Raw genomic sequence first — 27678 nt, 5'->3', positions numbered from 1 at the left:
AGGTCATTTTTTTCTTCATAAAATCCAAGATTTTCATGCAATTGAGTAACTTGAGGAGGTGGAACTCTCAGAATGGGCTTTTAGTGTCTGTGTTTGTAAATATGGATCTGCTTATGTATTTTGCAAGCAGGTTTTTAACACTAATAGCAAACTGAGAAGACAAAAGGCAAGTGTGTACAAAATGAGAGGAGTGGGAGGGGTATTGCGTTGTAGCTGTGATGATTTAGAATGCCCAAATGACTGTTTTAACTGTCACGGGAGCAGAAAACATATAGTTTTTAAAGCAGTTTAAATAAAGGACCATTGAAAGGAAGTTCTATCAGAAAGTACTTGTAAGAATTAGTTCCACCAAATTAAAATTTATCATATAGTTGAAAAAAATCGTGAAGCTGAAATGCTAAGTGGAATTTGATGGGAGAAGGGAAAAGGAGGGGATATTAATTGGCAATTTTGATATCTAGTTACTTAATTTTGACGCTTTCTGACATTAGAATGCTATTGTTTTTTAGTTGGGGTTTAATTCCTTTCTTAGAGAAGCTCTACAGCTGAGAGAAACTCTTCAATGTAGTTGGAAATTGTTTAAATATTAAGAGCTCAGATCAAGAAATGAAGAGCGGGCAGGCTAGTGGTTAGAGTAGGTGACTGGGAGCCACAACTGCTGTTGAGTTTTTTTGGTTGTGTCTATCCAGTATGGAAGTGGCAGATGCCTCCTCCCCCCCACCAGTTTATAAAATGATCTTGATAATAGCTACTCTACTCAATGTTTTAAGTCTTCATTTTTGAAGCACTTTGAAATCATTGGATGTGAGATATTTTTAAGTCCTAAATGCAACTGCTGTTAGTGTTAAGTGAGCATTGTAGACACCAATAAAATGAAGTGTTTTAACTGTTCCTTTCCTTTTCTCTTTTAAACAGGCCTTGATGTTAAAAGTGAAGCATGTCAGCGATTTTTTCGAGATGGACTAACAATATCTTTCACAAAAATCCTTACAGATGAGGCAGTGAGTGGCTGGAAATTTGAGATTCATGTAAGTTTGTGTTGTATTTATGAAAAACAAATAATTTGAACAATGGTAGAGCTGCAGAGGCCATCTGATTATTTGGTGGTATGAATAATTTTTTTAAATAAGCTTCCTTTGGCCAGTTTCCAATTTTCTCTTTCCCTCCATTCACTCCTCACACCTTCATGTTGAATGAAGAGAGAGACTGGGTTAGTGGATCACACTTGAACAAATAGGAAGTTTGGATTGAGAAGAAATCAAACCTATATCCTTGTGTGATATGGCATCAAGGTTTCTTTCGTGCTTTTATCAGTGCTATCCCGAGTTGGGCTCCTAATTATGCTGGACCCGTGTCTAGTGTCCTTTATATTCCCCAGAACAATTATAACATTCAGGGGCATGGAGGCCTGTTGTTAGATCTTGGTAAACCTTCTAGAAACTTTGCTGATGTATGTATACTCATTAATAATGTCTTAAATGAGCATATTAGAGGTTGTAGAGTTACTGGTGAGTAAGTCTGGAAAAAAATGAAGTAGAAAAGTATTTCTGCTATTGACTCACGGATAACTCAAACACTGAAAAGTTTAGCTTAGAATGTATTTTAACCCCAACTGCCCTCAATTATGAAAACATGCACGATAGCTTCAGCTCAGATAAGTTTTTGAAAAAGCAAAGGACAGCATTTTATAAAGAAAGCAGTTTTTTATCTTGGCTTTTGTGAATGCTGAATTACTTTATAATTTGTTAAATTTCAGTCACCTGCCAAAACTTAAATGTCTTTTTCTTAATAGAGGTGTATTATTAACAACACTCATCGTCTAGTAGAGCTGTGTGTGTCTAAGCTGTCCCAAGATTGGTTTCCTCTTCTTGAACTTCTTGCAATGGCCTTAAATCCTCATTGCAAATTCCATCTCTACAATGGTACACGTCCCTCTGAAACAGTTCCCGCGGGAGTTCAGCTGGCTGAAGATGAACTTTATGCCCGTCCTCCTGACCCACGATCACCAAAGGTATATTGATTTTTTTTTTCCCCCAACGAAAATCATAAAGCCTTAAAAATAAAGTCTGTTGTAATATTTGTAATTAAACAATCACTCAATATCCAATTAGAAAAATAATTTAGGAGAAAAGAACTGTCATAAGACTTGCTCCTTTAAAGACTTGTTGTTTTTTGTTTTGGTTGTCTTGTGACTAAGACTTTTTTCTTACACAGCATTTTTCACTTCTTCCTCTCATTTTCAATCTTGGCTGCACAATCAGGTTCCCCATGGTGATATTACCACAAGGGATCAGTGCTGACATAACTTTTGGAATGTCAGTCCCACTGCTATAGTTGTCCAAAGGACATTGTTGGTAACTAAATTTGCTTTTTCATTCCATTTTGAATTTTAAGTGTAACATGGTTGTAAAGACTCATATCTACTTAACTCAGCTTTTAACAATATGATTTTATTCTTTGAATCATGTCTACACATTCATCCTCATTGGATGTGGCATTGGTGCAGCTTGGCTCTGTGGATGCAGCTATTAACAGTGCCCAATGGAATTCTCTCATGCCTTCACCTTTTTCCTCCTGGTTTTGATTGTTCAGAGTTGCAGCCCTAAAAGATGGGGCATAGAGCAGTGACTACCCCAGTTTGTTCTGACAATAGAAAATTGCTCTGTAGTCTTGCTGAGACCTTGAGCCCAGCTTCATTGGATTGGATCGTTTCTAGGGTGGTCTATCTTAATTTTGTTAGCTATTATTTTTTTCCCCTTTTTTCCTTTTTCGTGTTTTTACTTCCTGGCCTTGGTCATGGATACCACATGTGAGAACTAAAGACAAAGAAACCAGAATTGAAGAGCGATGCTTCTTGTTGTGCTGTTTTTCTTGCTTTGGACTCATCTATTTGGCCTGCTTGTGAGGAAGGTCATTTTGCCTGATAGTTGCATCACATTTATATTTAAGTTATGCTATTACATGAAGCATAACAGTTCATAGAGTACGCTTTGATACGAAAAACTTTCATGAAAAAATTTAGACTAGCTCTAATCACTAGAGCACCTCCATAAGGCTAATAGTCTTTTACACCACTGTGAAAATGTAAAAGAGCCTTAAAACTTCTATCCCCGTGTTACATTTCTGGGTGAATTCACAAAGATAATGGAAATGAATCACTAAGAATGTGGGCTGCCATCTTCTGCTGTGCCTGAGGGGACAGAGCCTGCCTTCTACATACCTCCTCAGTAATACTCTGAAGGTCTACCCCTCCATGCTAAGTGTGTTGTCATAGTGAGAGGGACAGTGTGTCTCTCATGCATCACCTCCCCTCCCTCTGCCCCGCCGACAGTGACATGTCTCTATTGGCTACGTTGGGCGATCAAATCAACCTGCCTGCACTGTCAGGGAGGAGTGTCCATTTTTATAGCTTCTCTTTGCTCACTCTTACCCCCCTCCTCCCCCGTCCCCCTCCCCAAGTAATTTTTCTGCAGGGAAGTAAGAAATCTGTGGGGACATGGATTCTGAAACACACAGTGATGCAGAAGTCCCCCCAGGAGTAGGGAGTGGACGGTACTGGGAGCCACAATAAGCCTTTTACATCCTGGAAGGCCTCCAATGTCAAGGTGGCTCACCAGCACAAGGGACAATAACTGCTGTTGAGAGTTAGATGTTGGTTCCCAATAGGGTATGACACGCTTGGTAGGGTTGCTGATGCGGATCGCGGGTCTGGGGAGTGTCCTGTCTGGATCTAAGCATATCACTTGATTTCGCGTATCCCTTATCTGCACCAGTGAGCACACTCTTTCTGCATACTATTTCTTGTGTCTCTTCCTGATAGTTATGTAGTGGAACTCAACAGGAGCGTTTGCAATATCTTTTTCTAGCCATGCAGCATTTTGCAACAGATAACTGATTTATAAGAGGAAGGCAACATATAAATGATTTGTTACAGAAGTAAAACAAGAAGTATAACAAGAGAATATTATTTTTAATTAAATCAAACACTTCCTTAACATTACAAGAAATCAATCTTTTGGGAAGCTGGCTTAAACTAGGCAACTGTCTATACATTTTCCAGATTCAAAGAAGTCATTCCCATAGAGAAGTATTGAAAATAAATGAACAACAATTTGTATAGGCTAATTTTGGAATTCAAATTTCAACCTGAAACATCTGTGTGATTTAAATGTCAAACTGTTATTGCATCAAATAAAAAAATTATTTGAAGTACTGAGAGAATTGGGCAAAATAAGCATGGTCAGGGAAAATAATCATGGTCTAATGAACATTTTGCCCCAGGTATATTTTTCTGCACAGCATTTTCCTATAGTCATCCCAGATGGAAATAATAGGTATAGAGAGGAAAATAGTATAATGTATACCTGCAGCCCATGGGCCACATGCAGCCCATTAGGTTTCTGTGTGTGTCCTGGAGATGCTTGGTTTACCCTTGCCCACATGCATGGTTGCCAGATTGTGCTGGTTTATGTCCATGTAGTTTTTTTTTTCCTACCAGTATTACTAAAGTGACACACACACACACACACACACACACACACACACACACACACACACACACACACACACACACACACACACACACACACACTAAAGTGACACACACACACACACACACACACACACACACACACACACAACAAGGACATGTGAAGTGAGGGGTGTGCTGATTGCACACAACATTGACTGTCAGTCGTTCACTCCTTTGTATTCAAAGTGCTGCTACAGTGCAATCAGCACACCCCACAAATTCTAGATAAGCAAGTGCAGCTAGCAAAACTACCTTACCTTGGGGGGGACTGTCTTTTTTACCACAATCTTGAGGGCCACTCATGTGGCCCACTCACTAGCTTCAGTTGCTCATTGCTAATGTATACTAATTAACCAGGGTGTGCTCTAGCTTTCCCAAGCAATACATGGTTTCTTTTTTCCAAGCTTGGTGGAACTCTGATCTAGCCAAATTCTGAATTGCCAATGAACCAGAGAATACCAGTAAAGTGAAGACTTTTAGATGACCTGACGTTGTTAATCCTGTTCTCCATAGATATTTGCCTATCTGTTAGAGAACTACTCTTGAGGTTTGGGGTTGAATTAGAGATAGAATAAGTACTTTCATTGGCAGATGGCATATAATACAGGCTTCTCAAACAATGAATTTGTGAGTTTCAAAGACTGAAATAGTCTTGAAATATGTTCATGTGGCCACTTTACTAATACAATGTCATTTTTAGAAATCAAAATCAACTTGACTTAGTCTGCTCATCCAGAAATTTCCAAGTTAAGCGTAATGTTTCTCATTTTCAGAGAGACTCTTAATTATATAGAAAGCTAATTTGAATAGTCAGTGGCCCCAGGATGAACAGGAAATGAACATTTCTCTGTCCCCTACTTTGTCAGTTTTTGATGATCATATAAAATCAAAAGAAGATTTGGAATATGATTTCGTGTGATTTGATAAGAAAAAAATTTGGGCAGAAAAATGACATTAGAAAATGGTCTTTCATGTGGAAGAGAGGCCAATTTGATTTGAAGCACAATAAGAGAAAACGTATTTGGTGCTGTTCAAAATGAATTGGGTAGAAGTAGATGTTGGGGGAGAAAAAGCAATTTCATGCATTTACGTGTCCAAGTATGCAAGGATATTGGTAATGTATATTATCATAAATTGAATTTTTGTATTATTAAATTATTAATTGATTATCAGTCTGGCACTCCCTACTGCAAATAGTCTTATTCCTGGAAATAAATTAATTGGCAAAATTCTTGCCATATTGAAGTCAGTGGGAGTCTGTAAGTGGGGTCAAATTGCACCTTATGAATTAACTTAAAAAACAACAGATACAGGCAATCCCTGGGTTATGTACAAGATAGGGACTATAGGTTTGTTCTTAAGTTGAATTTGTATGTAAGTCGGAACTGGCTCCAGATTCAGCTGCTGCCACTGAAACTGACCAGGGGCTGACTACAGGAAGCTGGAGGCAGAGTTGCTCTACCCCCAGCTTCCTGGAATCAGCCTGATCAGTTTCAACAGCTGCTGAATCGGGAGCCTGGGACACAACAGCTGGGGTGCTGCCCGGTAGGTTCCCACAGGACCAACCGGGCAGCACCCCAGCTGCTCTACCCGAGGCGCCCTGCAACAAAAGCCTGGTCTGCTGGGGGTGAGGGGGGTGGCGGCGGCGGCGCACTAGCTGCGCCTCCTCCCCCCCAGCAGACCAGGGAGACCCGAGCAAAGTCGGCGCCTGAGCGGCTTTGCTCGTTTGCCCGGGAGCAAAGCTGCCCAGGCAGTGGGACCCCCGCCGCCTGGGCGGCTTTGTTCCTGTCCCCCTGGTGTGCTGGTGGGGTCCAGTGGCTTTGCTGGACACCCCCCCCCCCCCCCCCCCCCCCGCAGACCAGGGGGACAGGAGCAAAGCCGCCCAGGCTGCGGCTTTGCTCGGATGTCCCTGGTCTGCTGGGGGGGTCCAGCGGCTTTGCTGGACCCCCCCAGCTGACCAGGGAGACGGGGAGAAGCTTTTCTCGCCCCGGAGGACACGGGCGGCGACCCGATGCCTGTGAGCTCCGGGGCGAGAAAAGCCCCGTTCGTAAGTGCGGATCTGACGTAAGTCGAATCCGCGTAAGTCGGGGACTGCCTGTAGTCTTGCAGCCCCTTAAGAGACTAACAAAAAATGTAGATGCTATCATGAGTTTTCGTGGTCACACCTTACTTCAGATGAATGGAGTTGAGACATCCAGGGAACAAATAAATAGAGAAAGAGAGGGGATGGGGAGAGAAAGAGATGGAAAAAATATATTGTCAATTAGAGTGTCTATGGTAAATAAAGCTGATAGCGGGTTCTGAGTACCGAATGCATGGCTTTTTGTGTCAGTATGGTATGGAACGTAGCAGGCCATCCAGTTAAGGTCTTTGCTTAAACCTCTATTGCAGGTGTCAAATTTGTAAATGAAATCAAGTTCTGCAGCTTCTCTCTCCAGTTGGTTTTTGAAATTGCTTTCTAATATTATTGTCACTTTTAGATCCTTTAGTGAGTGCCTGGGCAAGTTAAAATGTTCCCCAACAGGTTTCTGTGTGTTACCATTTTGAATATCTGATTTGTGTCCATTAATCCTTTGTCATAGAGACTGTCCATTTTTGACAATATACATGGCAGAGGGGCATTGCTGGCACTTGTTGGCATATATCACATTGGAGGATGTGAAGTTATATGAGCCCCTGATGTGGTGGCTTATGTGGTGATGCCTCTTTCCTTCCCTGTTCCCCCTCTTTCTCTGCTACTTATTTGTCCCCTGGACTTCTTAACTCCATTCATCTGAAGTGCTGTGTGCCCACAAAAGGTCATAGTACCATCTGTATTTTTGTTAATCTCTAAAGTGCTGCAAGACTGTCTGTTGTTTTATAAGTTTATTCAGTTACAGACTAACGCAGCTACCCCTCTGAAAACTTATGAATTGTTCATCTTGCTTTTCATTTTTAGTGTCCGATAAATTCATTTCACCAAAATTAGAAGAATAGTTTAAAAATATATTAAGAGAAAAATATCAAATGTGTAAACAGGAAAATGGGCAAAGGACAGAAATTCATAGATATTTGCTTGTTATTAACATACTACTCTGTATGTTAACTATGTACACTCATACACAAACAAATTACATTTGACAAAAGTGTTTTAATAATTAATAAGAACTATGCCCTTGCTTTGGTTTGTTTGAGTAAAGACAAAATTGTTTTTGTGCTCAAAACTACAAAAACCACGGCAACCCAGACACATCTTGTATGTCCTTGATTGTGTAGCATAGAAATAAAAAACAAGACTGTATTTGTTCATTTGAGGCTCTGAAGAAAAAGTGATGTGTATTTTGTAATGGCTAATACTATATTTCTGGCCGTTATAATCTTAACAGTTTTAAAAATGAGGAAGTAACTAATTTATTGTGTTACAGGGATGGTTAGTAGATCTCATCAACAAGTTTGGCACGTTAAATGGGTTTCAGATCCTGCATGATCGTTTTATGAGTGGCTCAGCATTGAATGTTCAGATAATTGCAGCTCTCATCAAGTAAGTTCCTTAGAAAGTAGTGATTTCTTTGGGTTATACTCAATGAAAACAAATGTAAATGTTGAGCTAAGGATTTCAAGTATCCAGTTGTTTTTTCTTCTGAAAAGAGGTATTATGACCTTCTCTCCAGCATTATTCACTTAAACATCCAGAATCTGAATTATCCTTTCAGTGTTTTGTTTGCTTGAAAATAAACCAGTTTCCTGAACAAAATAATCTACAAATGGACTAGTATTCATATTGTATCTGATATCTTTTATTTTTTAGACCATTTGGACAATGCTATGAGTTTCTAACGCTACATACAGTGAAGAAATACTTCCTTCCAATTATAGAAATGGTTCCACAGTTTTTAGAAAACTTAACTGATGACGAACTGAAAAAAGAAGCAAAGAATGAAGCCAAAAATGATGCTCTGTCAATGATAATCAAATCTCTAAAGAACTTAGCTTCAAGAGTCCCAGGACAAGAGGAAACTGTAAAAAACTTAGAAATTTTTAGATTAAAAATGATACTTAGGTAAGGCAATTTTTCTGTTGGAATGGTTATTTTGTGTGTGTTTTTTTATTTCTCACACTTAGTTTTTCTTACAGATTATTGCAAATTTCATCTTTCAATGGTAAAATGAATGCACTGAATGAAGTTAACAAGGTGATATCTAGTGTGTCATATTATACCCATCGTCATGGTAATCCTGAAGAGGAAGAGTGGCTTACAGCAGAAAGAATGGCAGTAAGTTTTTGTTCTGGTTACCTGAATTAGGTTAAAAGACTTTTATTTTATTTTATTTTATTTTATTTTATTTTATTTTATTTTATTTTATTTTATTTTATTTTATTTTATTTTATTTTATTTTATTATTATTAAAATAATAATAATAATAATAATAATCTTCCAGTGGTGTAGAGTAGTATGTACATACTATAAATTCTCACAGGTTGTATCCAAAATAATGACAATTAACATTATTAGTCAAAGTAATTGTTAGTAGTATTATGGCTTTATTCTTGAGATTACAGGCAGTCCCCGGGTTACGTACAAAATAGGGACTGTAGGTTTTGTTCTTAAGTTGAATTTGTATGTAAGTCGGAACTGGTACATATTGTAGGGGAAACTCTAGCCAAACATTTCTCCAGAGCTCAGTTTTATTCTCCCACACCTCACTTCCCTCAGTCCTTTATTCTCAAGCTGAGGTGTCTGTTGAGAAAAGCCGCTCCGCGTCTCCCTGGCCTGCTGGGGGGAAGCAGCTAGTGCGGGGTTGCCTCACCCCGTTTGTAAGTAGGGATCTGCTGTAAGTAGGATCCATGTAACCCGGGGACTGCCTGTACTTTTATTTGTATCAGGATTGCGGTTAATGTACATTCAGAGTTTTGTGGGATCTGTGGAATTTTTATCCCAATGTGGATCTTGTTTGCCAATATGTAGAACTATTAAAAAAAAATTTTTTTTTACATCGAATGTAAAAATAGTTCTTTACTGAAGTTGACACCTTTATACTGCTATAATCAATAATTTAAACAAAATGTCACCAGTAATTTTTCAATCGAAATGTTGATAGTTTTAAAAGAATAATTTAAATAGTACAAATTAAAGTTTGAATGTGCTGTTCTGCATGTTCGAGTATGTGTCCTAATTGACTGAAAAACTTTTTCCAGAATAGTTTTATAACAACAGACTTTTATAAAATTACCTATAAAGATATATTTTTACAGGTAGCATGGCTCATTCTGATTTTTTTGTAAATAGATTCATCGTAATTTTAACAATTAATATATAGTCCTTACATTCACATGCTTTCAGTGCTGGTTTGTGTGTGAGAACAGATTTGAGGAATTGATGGAATAGAACATCTTCTTCAAACGATTGCTCATGTCCATTGCACAGTAGGTGTATGTTTGCCACATGCACCGATACCAGAAGTTTTTCCCTCAGCAATACTCATAAGGGAGCAGCCCTACCGGTCCCTGAAGTGGATCCTCCATGGTGCAATATAAGAGGCACTGCGCGCTCCCCCCCCCACTCTATTTCTTCTTGCTACCAGTGATGGTGCATCAAGCTGTGAGTTTGCAAGAACTTCCCTGCCAGCCATTGTCAGAGCTCCCTTCCTTTTTGGTGCATGTTTCTGTCCATGAGATATGTAGTGTGTCTGTGTGGTCTTTAGTCCATGTATTCATGTTAGGGATTTCAGTGTGTAGACGACTGCATGATTAAATGATAATCCTGGGCTTATTGGTTAATCCTGACAACTATGGGCATTTCTGCCCCTCCTCTGCCTCCCCCGCCGCCTCTGTATCAGAGGCAGCAAGGTGGGGGCAGCCCATACATGGGAGGCTTTAGCTTAGTGGTGCTGCCATCCGATGTTGCTGCCTCTGATACAGAGGTAACAGTGCAGGATGGCAGGGGGCTCTCCCTGGCAGTGGGCCGGGAACGCACTGGCAGCCAGTCCTGCTCCCAGGAATTATTGAATAGTTGTGCAACTGCTAAAATTTGATGTGGTTACACGGCTATTCAGTTACATGCTATCTAACATCCCTAGTTCATGTCTCACTATGCCATTATTCAATGGGCCAGAAATGATGCTGGGTTTGGCAGAGCTGTGCTACAATCAACGTGGCCATGAATTCCTACCTTCCACACTGGGTACTCCTTGGAGTCACCTGTTACGGAATGGGCATGATTAAGCGCTTGAAGAAGAAAAGACATTTACCTTTTTGTAACTGGTGTCCTTCGAGATGTGTTGCTCATGTCCATTCCACATCCTGCTTTCCTTCCCCACTGTTGGAGGTTCTGGCAAGAAGGACCTAAAGGTAGGGGGAGGATGTAGTGCCCCTTATACTATGCCATGGAGGCATCACTCCTAGGATCAACACATCTCGAAGAATGCCAGTTACAAAAAGGTAACTGTCTTTTTATCAAGTTCCAGCATGCTGCATATCAATAATTATTTGCTATGAATGTTTGCTTGAGCAAGTGTGAGAGAAATTTAAAAACTCACATGCTTGCTGGGCTTAATGACTTTATCTCCTTGCTGTGAAGTTTGGAGGAGTGCTGAGGGGCAGGATTATGTAGTTTGTGCTGTATGTATTATGCAAGTGAATAGGGGCTCTTCTGTTACAATGGTGAGATTTGGCATTTCAAGTAGGATTGACTCTGGAAGTATTTATTTTTTTGCCAAAAATAATCTGCTTCTAATTGAAAATATATAGATAATTGAAAAACATTGTTTATCCAAGTTGCCCGTGAGGTGCCAGATTGAATCTTCTACATAATGAAGTATAGTAACTCTGAAGGAATGTTGCCTTCTCTCATTCCTTTTTGGTTGTAGTACTCAGCAGACATTCTGCTGATGTCTCAGTCTGAATGAAAGACCTGGACTACATTGTGGTAAGGAATTAAATTAAAGCCCTGTCTTTGTCCTGTCCTTGCACTGTATCAGTGCAACCTCTGAAATAATCTTCATTTTTTATCTCCACTTAAATATTGCTTGAAATCTTTTCCCCGATTCAAATAGAAGTTGAGGCATTTAAAGAGCTAAATCTGGTTAAGGAGTAGGTTTTTCAGAATATAGCTCATTCTGATGCTTTCCAGTATTTAACAGTTCTTTTGTTACTTAAGAAGCCTTGCTACCTGTGTACCAAACGGGTTATACAAATATTAGATCGGGGTCACTGAAATGTCTTCAGTGTCCCCAAGCTGCTGAAAGAAATTGTGTCCCTGGAAAATGTAGAATCTCAATCTTCCCCCGACTCTTTACATTGGAAACTGGGTGAGAATTTTTATAGTTAGAGTTCACAGTTCCACTTTGCCTGAAAAATATTATAGTAGTATTGGTATTAGGGATGTTAAGTAATGAGTAATCAGCTAATTGTGTAGTTGATAGATTTCTGTTGCCTACATGATTAGTCAATAGGGTTGGAAGCCTCTGGGAGCTACCCCCTGCTGTGGCACTGCAGTTTAAATGTAGTAAGAGCAGTCCAGCTCCTACTATATTTAAACTGCACACCCATAGCAGGGGTAGCTCCTGGACCCAGCGTGAGCCAGTCCTGAAGCGGTCTGGCTTAGTTCCGGCTTGCGCTGGGTCCAGCAGTCCCTGTCCACGGCCAACCCTTAAGACAGAAAAACATGCTGGACAAGCCCGTCCCATCAAGGGGCAGCATGTGGGTGAGTTTCGTTTGGGACACAGTTTCCCAGCACATCTCATTTAATCACCTCCCCTCCCGCCTTCCCATCTGGTCTCTGGCAGCTTGGGGGAACCTCAGCAAGTGCCTGCCTGCCACACACATCCTGGAACCAGGAGTGCGAGCCAAAGGGCTGCGGTGGCTGCAGGCAGGCAGCAGTGAGTTCGCAGAGTGTTGCTTGACCTGTATATTTGCGCCTCCAGCCCTGTGGAGTGAAGCTGAAGCCACTTGGTGAAAGGGCTTCTCCCTGGCAGGGGCTGCACACTACTTTCCCAATGGATTGGGTGTTGGCACCTAGGTACTGCACAGTTTGGGCAGGAGAGGGGCAGAGCCCAGCCAAGAATTGCAGAGCCAGGGTGGGCAGACACTAGAGGCTGAGCTGCATTAGCCCTCCTCTGCCTCTCGGTTTGCAGCACTCCCGGGCTGAGCTACACAGCACATGCCCGGGACAAAGCCCCAGCAGCTGGCGAGCTCCGGTCCCTGCCCGCGAGCCCAGTGGGCTGCTGCTGCCAGTGTACAGCGTTCAGCGCGCAGCCTGGCCTCACTCCAGCCGAGCAGCGAGTTCTCACACCAGCTCAGCTGCTGGAGCTTTCTCCCAGGTGCTTGCAGGACGTGGCTGGGCTCCTCAAGCACCCAGCCTGGCCAAATGCACTGCCTGCGTCTGCATGTGGAGCCCCGAGCACCCCCAGCCCAGCCCAGCCCAGCCCAGGGCTCCGCACAGCACCGCTAGTGGCATTGGCTTAGGTTACCATGGGAGATCCACCTACAGAGGGTCTCCAGTCTGGCCAGTGCTGCGTGCCTGCATCTCCCTGAGCTGAACCTGGGAGTGCTGAGCTTGCTTGGTCGCTTCACTCTGCCCACTTGGCCCTTGGTCCTCAGCTCCTGGCCCTTGGTCCTCAGCTCCTGGCCCAGCACCGGGCAACCCTGGCTTCCTTGCAGCCTGTGGTGCATGAGCAGGGCTCCTGAGAGAGCAATGCCAGCTTGGCACGAGGGACGGGTAGAGAGCAGTGCCATAGGTGAGCAGCCCGCAGAACAGCTGGCTCATCCCAGTGCCTGGGGAAGGGGTGGGGGGGGGGGGGGCGGCGGCGTGCAGAAAGCATGCTCAACTACTCTTTTACATTCCTAATTGGTATGCTTATAAGAAGCACACCTCTTCCACAGAAGCTACAAAGCATGGGAACTATTGCTGATATTGCCTTCACAATACAGCTGCAGGACAGCTACCTTTGTGGTATGGTATCATAATGTGTAAAATACAGAATTGCTTTCTAATAATTGAAAGTGAAGTAAACATACTTCGCTTTTGTTGTGTTTGTCTGTCTTGTATGAGAGACAGAATGATTTCAAGCTTACATTTTCTGTTTAATTTTTTTTAAGATGTTAGTATTTTGAAATATCTGTTTTATTTTAAAATTAGGAATGGATCCAACAGAATAATATTTTATCAATTGTATTACGAGATAGTCTTCATCAGCCTCAATATGTAGAAAAGTTAGAGAAGATTCTTCGTTTCGTCATCAAAGAAAAAGCCCTTACTTTGCAAGATCTTGACAACATTTGGGCAGCCCAGGTAAGGAATCAAATTACAACCCAGTTCTTACTCAAACTCATCAAGAGGTGCTATAAAATGAGTCCTAAGTCGATTATGAATTGCATGCCATTTGTTATGTGGAAAAAAAAAGTATCAAATAAGGAAGGAAAATATTGGATGTATGTAGGAGGGAGATGCTTTGAAAGAGTTTTGTGGGTGGTGTGCGTTTACATATGCATAAAGAAATGAGAGGTTGAGATCTTGACTTCATCAGCAGTCTAAATTTAGCTTTCAAGTTCAGGATCTCAGATTGACTTCTCAAGTGTGCTACAAGTTCAATGGACAGGACTGACTAGGCAGGGGAAATAAACACTGAAGGCATAGGTGAAAAGATGGCACAGAGGAGGAGTTAATATTTATTAAGCAGCATGTGATTTGTAAATATTCTAACCTATCAGTGAACACGATGAGGGGTTTAAAGATAAAGGTTAGGTAGCGTAAAGTATTTACAATTTATTTTGAATTATTATTATTTAATATTTTGTGTATATTGTAGAGGAGAAATGAAATTCCTTTTTTAGAAAGTGCTTTAATTTCTGTAGAGAATATAATACTATTTCCCATGAAGTCTTTATGGACTGGCCTACACTAAAAAGTTAAGTTGACCTGACTGTGTTTCTCAGATGTGAAAATCCACATTCCTGAATGTAGTTCGTTTGGCCTAGCCAACAGTGTAGATGGTTCTAGGTCAAAGGGAAGAATTTTTCCATTGAGGTAACTGCTACTTATTGGGGAGGTGAATTACCTGCACTGCCTGGAGAATCTCTCACTGGCATTGGTAGTGTGTACAGCAGTGATCGGCAGCCTATGATCCCTTGGGGTTCTGTGTGGTCTGCAAGACATTTTGTTCACCGTTGCTCATGCTGCATGGTTGCCAGATTGTGCTGGTTTCCATCTGCATAGTATTTTCTCCTAACAGTATTACTAAAGTGATCATGCATGGAAATCAAGGGCACATGAAGTGAGGTGTATGCTGATTGCACACAACATTGACTGTGAGAGCCATAAACTCCCTCCACATTGAATCCAAATTCTAGGTATGCAAGTGCAGTTAGCAAAACTACCCTATCTGGGAGGTCGTCTTGGTTACAGCAATATTGTGGAACCATTGAGCTGAAGGAGGGTGTCTCATGGCCCACTTATTAGCCTAGGTTGCCCATCACTGGTCTACAGAGAAGCGCTCCAATAGTGTAGTGGCAGCACTGCAGTTGTACCACTGTAGCATTTTGAAGTGTAGATAAGCCCCAAGAAAAACATCACTGGAGCAAATGAAGTGCAGTAAATTTGAGAGCTAAATGAGTATTCTGAAACTTTATTTCCTTCAGAAGCATCTAACTGAACTCTGATTACATGGTACAGCCATAGAGCTAGTCACTGTTCCTGAAAAACAGTAGTGTCATTAGTGTGCTCAGAAGAATGAGTCCAACAATTACATTGAGTCCTCACTTCGGTCCCAAGGAAACTGAGAGTCTCATTACAATGCTAAAATAAAAATACAGTGATAAGATGAAACGTGTTTGGGAATGGGAAATGATGAAGCTGTTAGATCTAAAATATTTAGCTTTTAGTGAAAGATTTCCAAGTGTCTGTCTCATGAACTCTTGCAGACAAAACTTGTTCATGTAGTATTGGGGAGTGCTATGTTGACATTGAAGCCTGATGGGCGAAAAGAGAATTGGTGTTGGAACCCCATCTGATTTTCCTTCTTCATTAATGATCTAGAAGAGGGAGTAAACAACATATTACTTAGAGGGTAACCAGGTTAACTCCCTTGTTGCATCTTATGAAGTGGGTCTTTGCCCACAAAAGCTTATGCTCCCAACACTTTGGTTTGTCTATAAGGCGCCATAGGACTCCTTGCTGCTAGTCCATTATCGTTTTTTGAACTGTAGAAAAGTTTCACTGAGTTCTGTAGGGATTAAAATGTTAAATAAAGTATAAAACAACCAATTTTACGTGTTATCATAAAAAACTTTATTGTAAACTATATTTGTTTCATTATTCTTAACAAATATGTACAAATTTTTTCCACTTCCAACTCTTGAACACGCAACATAGTTGTCCACGTGAAAAGCAAGATGTCTTCCAAATCAATTCCAGCTACTTTAAGTGACTGGCCTTGCGCTTTGTCAGTATACATTGCTGAAGTATAAGTTGACAGTTGATATAACTGATGTGAAGAGCCTGAGGAGAGGGAGGAGGAAGGGAGCCATGTGCCTGTCACCAGCGCCCTAGCCCGCCCTCCACTTCCTTGTCCCTCCGCCGGTCTTACTAAGTGACTGGCTCCGCAGCTTCCCCGGGAAGCCACTTCTCCCCGCACTGCTGAGCTCCGTGCAAGTCCCAGGGAGAGGCGTCGGTCTCTCATCTCTTCCTCCCACAGTCCCTTAAAACTTTCTCCTGAATGACAGGCTATCCCTCCGCTGGCCTTAGTGCACGACTGTCCCCGCCGCTTCCCCCGGGAAGCTGCTTCTCCCCTCACTGCCAAGCTCCGTGCAGCCCCGGGGAGAGGCATCGGTCTCTCATTTTTTCCCTCCCAGTACCGTAAAACTTTCTCCTGGATAAAAGGTTATCCCATGCAAAGTTTGGTTGCGGTAGCTCTTATGGCGTCCAAGTTATTAACGCACAAACATTCTCCTTTATATATTAGATTAGCAAGGGGACGCTAATTTCTAAAAAGATTAGAAGTGTTCAAATAGTAAGGATAAATTGGAATTATTTTAGTGTAAAATTTTGAATTCCTAAAGTGAAAAGTGTGTAGTAGAGTTGCTGAATAAGGAAAGCATTAAAAATTTTCCAGTGGTGCTCCAGTGTTGGTGATGGGTTGTCCCGGAGCTGCAGTTGAAAGCTTTTCAAGCAATTGTCAGTTGGGACACTCGTGCCAAAGGACACCTCTGGCATTGGCGCCTTCACATTTTGCGTGCATGGCCTGACCTTCCTTCAGTTCCTCGCTAACTGCCCTTGGAGGTGGACTGAGCTCGTCTCTTGCCTCAGGGCATTTTTTCCTCAGAGAATTAGAGTAGTTGTTTTTTAGCAGCTGTTGTTCTTAGAATTAGTCATCGTTGTTGTTGTTCTGGTTATCTGTTACATTTTTTTTCTTAGTGAGAGAAGGGAGCAGCAGGGCAGCTGTGGCAACTCTGACCAAAAGAAAGGCTGCTTGAGTACTTTTTTCCTTCTCACCTCCCCCCCCCCCATGCCCTTTTTTTACTGTCTTTAAAAAAAAAAAAAAAAAAAAAAAAGAGAGAGGAGGAGGAGAAAGGAAAATAAGGAATTGGACAAGGGGCCATCATAAGAAACAACCATGCCGAGCACCTAACCTTGCACGATGTACCAGGGTTTAAGAAATGCAACACGTTGTGACCACATGCCACTTTTGGAGATCCACATGTCCTGCATTTGCTGCCCGGGGGAGGCTCATGTACCCCAGAAATGTGAGCATTGTTGCAGCCCTCATGGACAGACCCAGGAAGGACGGGGAGCTTGGGCTCCATATGATCCTTTTTGAAAAAGTCATGCAGTGCACTGAGACCCAACAGCCCTCTCAGAGTCAGCCAGAGATTGCAGAAAAACTGGCTGTTTCACCCTTGCCATGGAAAACGTTAAAAAATAGAGCTTCTCTGGCACGATCTCTTCCCTTTCCTCCCCACACTCCATCTCCTAGAGTGAGTAAAGGAAACGCACCGGGCTCTTACAGTACTGTGGCACCAAGACCCTCTATTAGCACTACTTCATCAGGCTCACAGACGTCATTGGTGCTGACCCAAGAATCTTCAGCACTGGCCAGACCCCACAAGCAAACTGACGCTGTCAAAATCTCAAGACCTGGCACTGGTAAAAAGTGTTGGCGTCAGCTGCTAAGCCAACATCTCGCAGGCCATCCCTTCCAGTTCTGTTGAGCATGGCACCGGATTCAGTGCCACCACCACTAGCTGCACCAGTACCAGTGAATGAAGGTCCACATCAGGATTGCACAGCGCTGACCGGAGCCGACTGTGAAGCATCGGCACTGGGGAGCTATGACAGACAGCATTGTTCCCATCCTGCAGCTAGGGAACCTTCCCTAGCACCATTTTCACCCCATACCTCTTCAGGCTCTAAAGATCCCCTGTGCTGACAGACCGCATCGCCTTTGTGGATGATGATCCCAGGAGTGTCTTCTCACAGCACTCCTCACCAGCTGTGTACCACCCTTACTACCCTTATTGGGACGGACCTTGCCACCCACTGTGTTATGCACACTGGCCATACCTTCCACCCCACTGGCCACCATGAGAGCATTGGGGCTCATATAAACAGTGGTCCATAGCTTGATCTATCCTGGCTTCAAGGCCTCCACCAGTGACACCTCCTAGGAGAAAGAGGAGGGCCAAATTCAGAAGAAAGATAGAGGCCCAAGCTCTGGATGCTTCCCTAATGGATAATTCCTCTTCTTCACCGGGCGAGGCAGTGATCCCTGTGGACACGTGCCTGGTGGATGACTTAGAAGCAATTTCAAGAGCTTTTAAAAAGAGTAGTCACCAATCAGAAGATTCCCCTCCAAGAGGTGCAGCACAAGTGGCACCACCTGTTTAAAAATATTCAACCCACATTGCATGGGAAAATCGCCTTACCCATCGATGAGGTGATAAGGTAGGCATTGGATGAGATCTGGTCAACTCCTGCTTCTGACCAGCCAACTTGCAGGAGTGTGGACAGGAGGTATTTTGTTACTGCCAAGAGCTTAAACTTCATCTTTTTTCTTTTCTACTGTCACATTCGCTCATCATGGAAGCAACTCACCACTGGGTTAAGCTCCCACATTTCAGAGCCATGCCCAATGAGGAGCATAAAAAATTAGACCTATTTGGAAGGAGGTGGTATTCCTTTGCTACACTTGAACTTTCAGTAGTGAATTACTCTCCCCTTTGAAAACCACGATTTTGTCAGCCCTTATAAGCTGGCTGAATTAATGGAACATCTGCCAGACTCCGAGACCCATATGGAGATCTGTTATCCACAAAGGGCATATTATCGCCCATACAGCTTTACAGTCATCACGTGATCTGGCTGATACCACTGCCAGAGCTCTACAGCAGCAGCAATCATAATGAGCAGGGATTCATGGCTACAGGCATCGGGAGTACCAAGAGAGCTGCAGTCCAAGGTGGAGGACCTCCCTTTCGGCAAACAAAAGCTATTCGCAGCTAAAACTGATGAGATTCTGCATAGCAGCAAGGACTCCTCTACCACACTCAGCATGTACACTCTGCCCTATCGCCAAAAACACTGTCTCCTATAATAGGATAGAGACCGCATTACAACCACCCACAACACTTACGACTATAACCCACCCAGGCAATGAGCGCAAAGGAAGCCCCCACTCCATCACATTCTTCTGGTTCTCAGACCCCAAAACAACAAATTTGAGGTTTTGGTCAATGGTCTGCCCAACCTTCTCATAAATCCAGTGTCTGCGGATCAATACCATCTCTTTGCCCACTGATTACGTCCCTTTTTCCACCATTTGGACTCCATAACATTGGACCACTGGGTGTTGGAGAGAATCCATATAGGATATGTTATCCCACCTGACCTCCCATCCCTCATCCTTCCCCTCTTAAGGGAACTGTCCCACGCGAACCTTCAAGACAGGAAATCAGTTGACTCTTGCATTTGGGAGCAGTAGAATGGGTTCCTGATTTTTACTGGGGAAGGGGATGTTATTCCCAATACTTTCTCACCCCAAAACACACAGGGGATTGGCGACCAATCCTAGATCTCTGCAAATTGAACAAATTCCTCTGCAAACAGCAATTCTAGATGGTTACACTAGCAACAGTCATGCTGGCACTGGACAGAGGGGACTGGTTTGCAGCCCTCAACCTACAGGATGCATATTTTCACATGTGATACATCCGTCTCACAGATAATACCGTGGCTTCATCGTAGCTGAGGATCACCTTCAGTACAGAGTTCCTCCCCTTTGATCTATCCTCCACCCCCAAGGGTGTTCTCAAAAGGCCATAGCTACTGCTAGGATCATCTTTGATGTCAGGGGGTTGTGATATTCCCATACCTGGACGATTTCCTTATAAGGGGCTAATAATGCGCAGAGGCGACCAGACAGCTGTTTCACCATATGGGCCTCTCTTTCGAATCCATGGCGTCTTGTCCACTTCCCTTCCTCCTGATGAAGATATTGGTTTTGGTCATTACCACCTTGTCCAGGAGTGTCAGACAGATTATGGATCCACATTATACCATATTTGCAAAAGATAAAGTTACTCTGTGACCACATCCTATCTTTTTGCCAAAATTATTCACCTTATTCCACATCCAGGATCCTATCATACTGCCTACAGTCTTCCGGAGGCCTCGTGTTTCCCCGTGATGCCATGCTACGTACTTTGGGCAGTACTTCGGCTGGCTTTTTTACATAGGATACGGGTCTTCCATAGATTGCAACACCTCTTCATGGCCATTGCAGCGTGTTCCAAAGGTACTCCAATTTTAGCCCAGTGCATTTCTAAATAGATATCTTGCATACTTGAGTGCTATTCTATCTGGAATAAATCTCTGACTGTTCCGCCAAGAGCACATTCCTCCCATGCTCTTGCAACTTCCACAGCTTTTTTGAACAATGTTGCCCTCAAAGATGTCTACTGGGCATCCCCATGTCATTTGACAGCGCTTTTGCCAGGCACTATGCCATCATGCCTCAGCTATCAGCAGATACAGTGGTGGCTCCAGCAGTCCTATCCTTGATCACCAAGCAGTGACTTGGAATCTTGCCATCCATGCTGAGCACTGCTTTGAGGTCACCAACAGTGGAGCATCCACAGGGACTTCACTTGAAGAAGGAAAGGAAATTACTCACCCTGTGCAGCAATTAATGTTCTTTGAGATGTGCCCCCGTGGGTGCTCCACAATCCTCCCTCCTCCCTTCTGCTGGCAGTCCTAGTTACTCGGACATAGATGAGGAACTGAGGGAAGGTTGGGGCTATGGGCGCCAAAGCGCAAACACGAGACACCCTTTCACATGTGCACGGCCCAACTGACAATTGCTTGAAATCTCTGATCTGCAGCTCCAGGATAATCTGTCACCAACAGTGGAGCACCCATGGGGACATATATCTCGAAGAACAGTTGTTACTACTCCGGGTCAATAACTTCCTTTGACTGGACCTCTGAAGTATTTAGCATTGTGAACGCCACAGCTTTACAATTTACAGTAATGGCTAGTTTTGCAAAATTACATATTCATTATTTGAAATGTGTCTACTTAGAAAAATGTTGGAGCAGATCACACTATTGGTTCATCTAGTCTGGAATCTTCAATTCTTGGTAGGCATGGAACCTAAATAAGGATTTTAGCATTAAACCAGAAAAGTAGTTTTCTACATTTCCTCTTGAATCAACTTGTCAACATTACAGGTTAAAGTTTAAACCTATTTCTTTGTCCCCTTCCATGGCAATCTTTAAAACGTGTCTCTGTGACTGACATCTGCCCATGGTTATTTTCTGATGTTGTACTGCTGATTGAGTAGGGTCAAGTTTATAGTGTGTAGTTTGTTTGTTTTTTCCTCCAACAAGTGGTCTTGTGGTGCCTTAGAGACTAACCACTGTATATAAGATCATGAGCTTGGGAATAACAGAAACGAAGATTTCTCTCTCTCTCTCACACCAGAAGTAGTTGAAACAAAAAACAGAACTATGTAGCACTTGAAAGACTAACAAGATGGTTTATTAGATGGTGATCTTTTGTGGGCCAGACCCACTTCCTCAGATCAAATAGTGGAAGAAAATTGGCACAACCATATACACCAAAGGATACAATCAAAAAAATGAACACACATGAAAAGGACAAATCAAATTTCAGAACCGAAAGGGGATGAGGTGGGGAGGTAAATGTCTGTGAGCTAATGATATTAGAGGTGATAATTGGGGAAGCTATCTTTGTAATGGGTAAGATAATTAATGTCTTTGTTTAGACCTAGAGGTACTTCTATCAGCAGAAGTAGTATCTGTCAATTGAAAGACCAATGTTAATGAGGTTAATTAAGCAGACTGGATGTGTCCCATTCATAGCTTTTGATGTGGAAATGCAGATGTTAAGTTAATGTCTTTGTTTAGGGCCAGGGTAACAGTGTCAGCACTGTCAGCCAATTTTTAAGCAAGATCTTCAAGTAACCATTAACTATCTTTCCCCCCCCCCCCCCCCATTGCCTCAGGAAGAGTTCAAGATACCATATAGGAGTATTGTATTCAAAATCCATTTAGACACCGAACAAACGTACACAATGAAACATACACTAAAGTATTGTACACTTGTTTGAGTTAGAAATATTTTAAATTTAGTTGTTTGCAGAAAGCATTCTCTTCTATATTACATTGTGAAAAACCTGAAAATGTTCACCTATAGATGACTTTTAAACTCTGTTCTTTCACTACTTTAAGAATTTCACCTGAAGTTTTTTTAACTTAAAATAAAATCAGATAATCGGAAATCCTCAGTATAATGCAGAAGTTCTCAAACTGCATTGCATTGTGACCCTCTTCTGACAAGAAGAATTATTATGCATCCCCAGGAGGGGGGTCTGAAGCCTGAGCCTCTGCATGCCAGAAGGGTGTGGGAGGTGGCAGTTGCGGGACAAAGTTGAAGCCTGAGGGCTTCAGCCTGGGATTTGGTGGGGAGAGGGGAAAGCCGAAGCTCAATGGCTTTGGCCCCAAGTAGGGGATCTGTAACCTGAGCCCTACTGTGGAGGTCTAAAGCTAAAGCCTGAGCTCTGCTGTTCAAGACTGAATTCTCTCAGCTTCAGCTGTGGTGGTGAGGCTTAGGCTTGGGCTTTGACCCTGGGACTCACCAAGTCTAACACCAGCCCTGGTTGACCCACTTTTGAGAGTCCCAGTTCATAGTTTGAGAAGCAGTGATGGAAGATATGTAGGTAAATTGGGATGCTCTGATGGTGGGGTAGTAATCCTTCCTGCACTTCAGGTAATCATCTGACAAATATGAAACATGATAACTAACTATGTTTATCTTAGTATAGATAGTTAAAAATGTTAATTTTGTTTCTTTGACAGGCAGGAAAACATGAAGCCATTGTTAAGAATGTTCATGATCTCCTTGCAAAATTGGCTTGGGATTTCTCTCCTGAACAGCTTGATCATCTGTTTGATTGCTTTAAGGTAACACTGCATTTTTTATCTGTGTATTTGTGTAAATCCTGAATATTGTTAATTCGCCTTTCATGTACTGAATGCAGTAGTCTAAGAGCATTTGTATGTATTCAAGTTACAATAGTAGGACTCTTTTTAAATGGTCTATCATACTCTTTAGATAAATGCTGTGTAGTCTGTGCAGACAGTACTTCCTGTTGCATCTAGGTATTAGGAATTCTAACTTTTTATACTGCTTTATTCTTTAGTGCACACAGTATGGGATATTTTCAAAATATTTTTTCCTGACATGAAACAAATGGCAGGGGGGCGGTGGATAGCTCAGTAGTTTGAGCATTGGCCTGCTAAACCCAGGGTTGTGAGTTCAATCCTTGAGGGGGGCCATTTAGGGATCTGGGGCAAATCTATCAGGGATAGTACTTGGTCCTGCTGTGAGGGCAAGGGACTAGACTTGATGATCTCTCAAGATCTCTCTCAGTTCTATGAGATAGGTATATCCATTTATTTATTTATTTATTTATTATTATTATTATTATTATTATTTAGACTGTGGCATAGGATATATTACATTCAGGCTAGTTTAACTGTGTGTTAGGTATGTGACAAATGCACGTCCCCGGTAGTATTGTTAAACTAAGCCAAGGCTTTGTCTGCACTACAAGAAAAGGTTGAATTTACTAAGGTTTTCTTTAGAACCCAGTTTTGTAAAGTCAAAGTTGCAGGCTACCACTGTGCATAAGAATTTGATATAGTTCAAAGTAGCACATCCTTAGTAGCTTGGCTACTGTCGATTTTTGAGAGCAATGCACTGTGGATAGCTATCCCACAGTTCCTGCCATTCCTTTGCATTCTGTGTTGTGTTCCCAGTGCATGCTGGGACCAGAGCTGTACTGCAGGAGGTTCTGCATCCCATAAAGCATTCATCTGCTCCCTCCCACCCTGATTAAAAGCAACAGAAAAAAATCTTTTCACAATCCCTCTTCTCCTGGTTATCCATGCAGGTGCCTTAACATGGTAAGCATGGAACCCAGCGTGGAACCTGTTCAGCAGTATAGTATTATGGTAGTCATATCAGCCCTGGTGCACCTTATGTTGGAGTATATCCAGTGTGTAGCCAGGGTCTGCTGGAATGAGGAGGAATCTCGGGTGGCCGTATTTTTCTGTGAAGCATTTGAGTTGTGACTGGCAAATGCCACTGGCATTCAGTCCTCTTGAGACAGTGGAATGCTGGTTCTCATGCTGTGAGATAAGCATAGAGTGCATAGTGATACAGCTATGGGATGCTCAGCAGTGACTGAAAAACTTCTGTATGCATATAAGGCCACTTTCATGGAAGTTTGTGAATTGCGTCACGCACCCTGAAGCAGAAGTAAGTTCCAGCTTGCAGCTTTCTGAAGAGAAAGGAGTTCCTACAGATGCTCGTGTGATTAACTTTTCCTGACCATCCCATGTTAATGTTGGTGAAACAGCCTTTGTGATCCACCAGAGCCTGCAGCACCATCAAGAAGTACCCCAGTGACCATAATGTAATTAAATGTAACATCTCTGTGGCAGGAGAAGCGCCACATCAGCCCAGCGCTATGGGGCATCATTGCGGGTCATCACATCCTCAATGATAGTCAAGACTGTTCTGGTTCTTCACTTCAAGTTCCCTGCATGCTTTCCAATCCTCATGCTCCACTCCTATAGCAGCGTATTCCTCCAGTCACTCAATTGCTTCCTGTCCAAGTGGAATGATTGCATTTGCTCCTTGAACATATCATCCCTACTGAGTTTTGCCTTTGGATTTGTTCTAGCCAGACAGCTGGAAGAGCCAGGAGAGTGTGTAGCATGTTCACTGCTGCACTTGCTGTATCGAAAGGTAAAGGGCAGATTTTACAGGAGATATTTTGTTGAGTGTAAAACTTTCTTTCTTAATATAAAAGGCAAGTCTGTCTAGAGATGACAGGGCTGTGTTACATGCAAGGCCACAGTTCTGCTTTTAAGTGCTCACTATGTCGCAGGCACATGACAGAGATCATAGGGGAGCAGCTAGACTTGGTTTGGTGGCAGGCATGGTAAGGAACAGGGTAGGGCTTGAGCCTTCAAGAGGGAGGGGGTCCAAGCATAGTGGCAAGACAGAGCAGGGGCTCACTTGATGGCATGGCAGGAGCTCATTGGGGATAAGCAAATGGAGGTTTACTGCAAAGGCATTAGTTAATAGCTTCCCCTGCTTCATCCAGGTTGCCATGCATGAAATATGTCTTCTCTGAATCACACAGTGATAAGGAGCAGATGCTGACTGAATGTAGCCAGAAACTTGGACTTTATGCTGTAATGCTTTGTACTGCAATGATGCTTGGTATGGAAAAGTATCCTACCATGGAGGATGGAATAAGGCTGGCCTCCTCAGAAATCTTGAGAAGGATGAAAGTGTTCCTGTATGAGAGCTTTATGGAGATGTGCAGGGAGGATTTTCTTTCCATCTCCAGACATGTTAACAAGCTGTTCAATCTTGTCTTGAATTAGAGTAGTAGGATACTGTAAAGGGCATAGAGGAACTGAAAGAATTAAGCTTGATTTCTGAAGCAATATGTGGAAAGAATTACTTCCCTAATTAAAAAAGCTTGATTCCAGTACCCAGCAAAAACTGTGTGCGCTATTCCCTTACCCTGCTGGTTCATAGTTCTGCGAAAACATACTCCTCTCTCCACACAGTAATGAGGTCCAGAATCTCCTGTATGCTCCATGCTGGTGCTCATTTGTGACCCTGGTCATTCATAGTCTGGTGTGCTGGTGCTGTGTGATGCCTGCTCTGAGGTCTGCTTGCCACACTGGCCACATAGGAAATATAATTCAAATTTTCCTGGGGGTTTTCCTGTTTACTTGGAGAGCAAGAGTTAAAAGTCCTGGGTAGAAGTGGTCAAAGCGAGACACTATGGGACACCTTGAATGTCAACTTTCAGAATGCTCTGTCTGCATTACGATAAAGTTTACCATAGAAGCTCAAATTTACAATAACTCCTCATGTGAAAGAGGAATACCATGATTGACTTTAATAGCCCTTAAAGTTGACAGAACAGGCCTGATGGTGTAGACTCATTGTTTAGAAAATCAACCTAATGTGGGTAAATTTGACCTAAACTCCCAGTGTAGACCAGGCCTAAATCCCCATGTAGGGTTAAGGTCAACAGAAGAATTGTTTTGTTAACCTACCTCCCTGACAGGTGGTAAATAGATTATCTATGCCAACTAGGGATGTAAAAAGTAGTTTAAAAATGTAACCACGTAACTTCTGAAAATCGTAGCAGTTACACACCCTGGGGCTGTGCATTATAAAGCTAATATGTAAGCTTTATACTGCAGAGCCTGCAATAAAGCCTTCTGGGGAGCAGGACCGTAGGTCTCTGCCAGGCCCATTCTTGGGGAGCCACTGTGGAAGGGGTGGCGGGCTGGGCTCGCCATGGACAGGGGCTGCTCCAACCAGCCAGCTGGAGCAGCCTGTGCCTGCAGTGGGTCCTGCGAGGATGGAGCAGTCCCTTGCCCCAGGCTGGCAGCTGCTCCAGTCCCAAATGGTTAACCATTTATATCCCTCATGCTCAGGGCTTGACAAATAATGCAGTCTACTCGCCCATGGCGATTAGATTGCAACCTGGAAGAGCCGGGTTCGGGCCATCTGCGTATGTGCAGAACAATCTGCGCATGCGCGGATTACCAGACAGCGCGGCTGGCGAGCGGGGCTCGCCACGGTTCGGTGAGCCCTGCTCATGCTGACTAGAGAACCTTTCTCATTGAGTGTAGGAACTATCTACACAAGCTCTATATTGGTACAGCCCTGCTGCTGTAGCATTTTAAGTATAGACATATCCTGCTGGCTTTATGAACAACCATGTTACCTGGTTTTCCTTGGTTTTTCATCTAATGCATCTTCTCTGGGGATTCACGCTCAGTAAATTGTTTTATTCCTTATGCATTATTGTTTCACTGAAAAAGTAAAATGCATCTACAAGTATAGCTATTGGTAATTCTCTCTTTATAGTCTAGGGTCTTATCTTCATGGGCGGGGTGTTCTTTACTCATGTTAGCTTACTCTAGGGCAGTGGTCTCCAACCTTTTAAAGCATGAGATCACTTTTTGAATTGAAGTGCATTCTGAGATCTGCCTCAAACCCAAATACCCTTGCCCCGCCTCCTTTGTGGCCCTTCTCTGAGACTCCGCCCCCTGCTTTTTCCATCCTCTCTCCCTCCCCCATACTCCTTCACTTTCACCGGGCAGTGGGTTGGGGTGCATGCTGTGGTCTTGGATTAAGGGATTTGGAGTATGAGAAGGGCTCTGAGCTGAGCTTGGGGCAGGCAGTTGGGGTTCTGGGGAGGTTTTTAGGTGCAGGCTCTGGGAGGGTGTTTGGATGGTGGGGTGCTTAAGGCTAGGTTAGGGGCTTGGAGTGCAGGAGGTGGTTCATGACTGGAGTAGGGTTTCAGGTTATGGACTCCGACTGGACACTGCTTACATCAGGTGACTCTTGGGTGGTGGTGCAGTGGGGCTGCCCTGGCTCTGCACCACTTCGAAAGGCAGCGAACAAACTCCCTCCCAAGTCGTGTTGTGCCCCTCGCTCTATTTCTGTGGAGATAGAATACAGGGTGGGAGAGGGGGCAACTTGACCTCAGTGCCCTTCTTCTTCTTCCCCTGCCCTGCACAGCAAGCAGGAGGCTCCCAGGGGTGGGGA

The 27678-nt window shown here is 43.0% G+C and overlaps 1 protein-coding gene across 4 annotated transcripts in view; it reads left to right on the top strand.

The window, feature by feature from the left end:
* USP9X (ubiquitin specific peptidase 9 X-linked) overlaps positions 1-27678 on the top strand; it is a 282963-nt gene that overhangs the window by 58828 nt on the left and 196457 nt on the right. For all 4 annotated transcript variants that reach the window (XM_075913065.1, XM_014578958.3, XM_025190080.2 and 1 more), the window contains 7 exons: positions 916-1028; positions 1793-2011; positions 7936-8051; positions 8319-8570; positions 8645-8783; positions 13647-13799; positions 22881-22985. In XM_075913065.1, coding sequence (XP_075769180.1) covers positions 916-1028; positions 1793-2011; positions 7936-8051; positions 8319-8570; positions 8645-8783; positions 13647-13799; positions 22881-22985 — 1097 coding nt within the window. The remainder of the gene's footprint in view (positions 1-915; positions 1029-1792; positions 2012-7935; positions 8052-8318; positions 8571-8644; positions 8784-13646; positions 13800-22880; positions 22986-27678) is intronic.

Source organism: Pelodiscus sinensis, chromosome 1 (genome assembly GCF_049634645.1).
Source record: "Pelodiscus sinensis isolate JC-2024 chromosome 1, ASM4963464v1, whole genome shotgun sequence".
NCBI classification, from domain to species: Eukaryota; Metazoa; Chordata; order Testudines; family Trionychidae; genus Pelodiscus; species Pelodiscus sinensis.
This window is presented reverse-complemented; position numbering and strand designations above follow the sequence as displayed.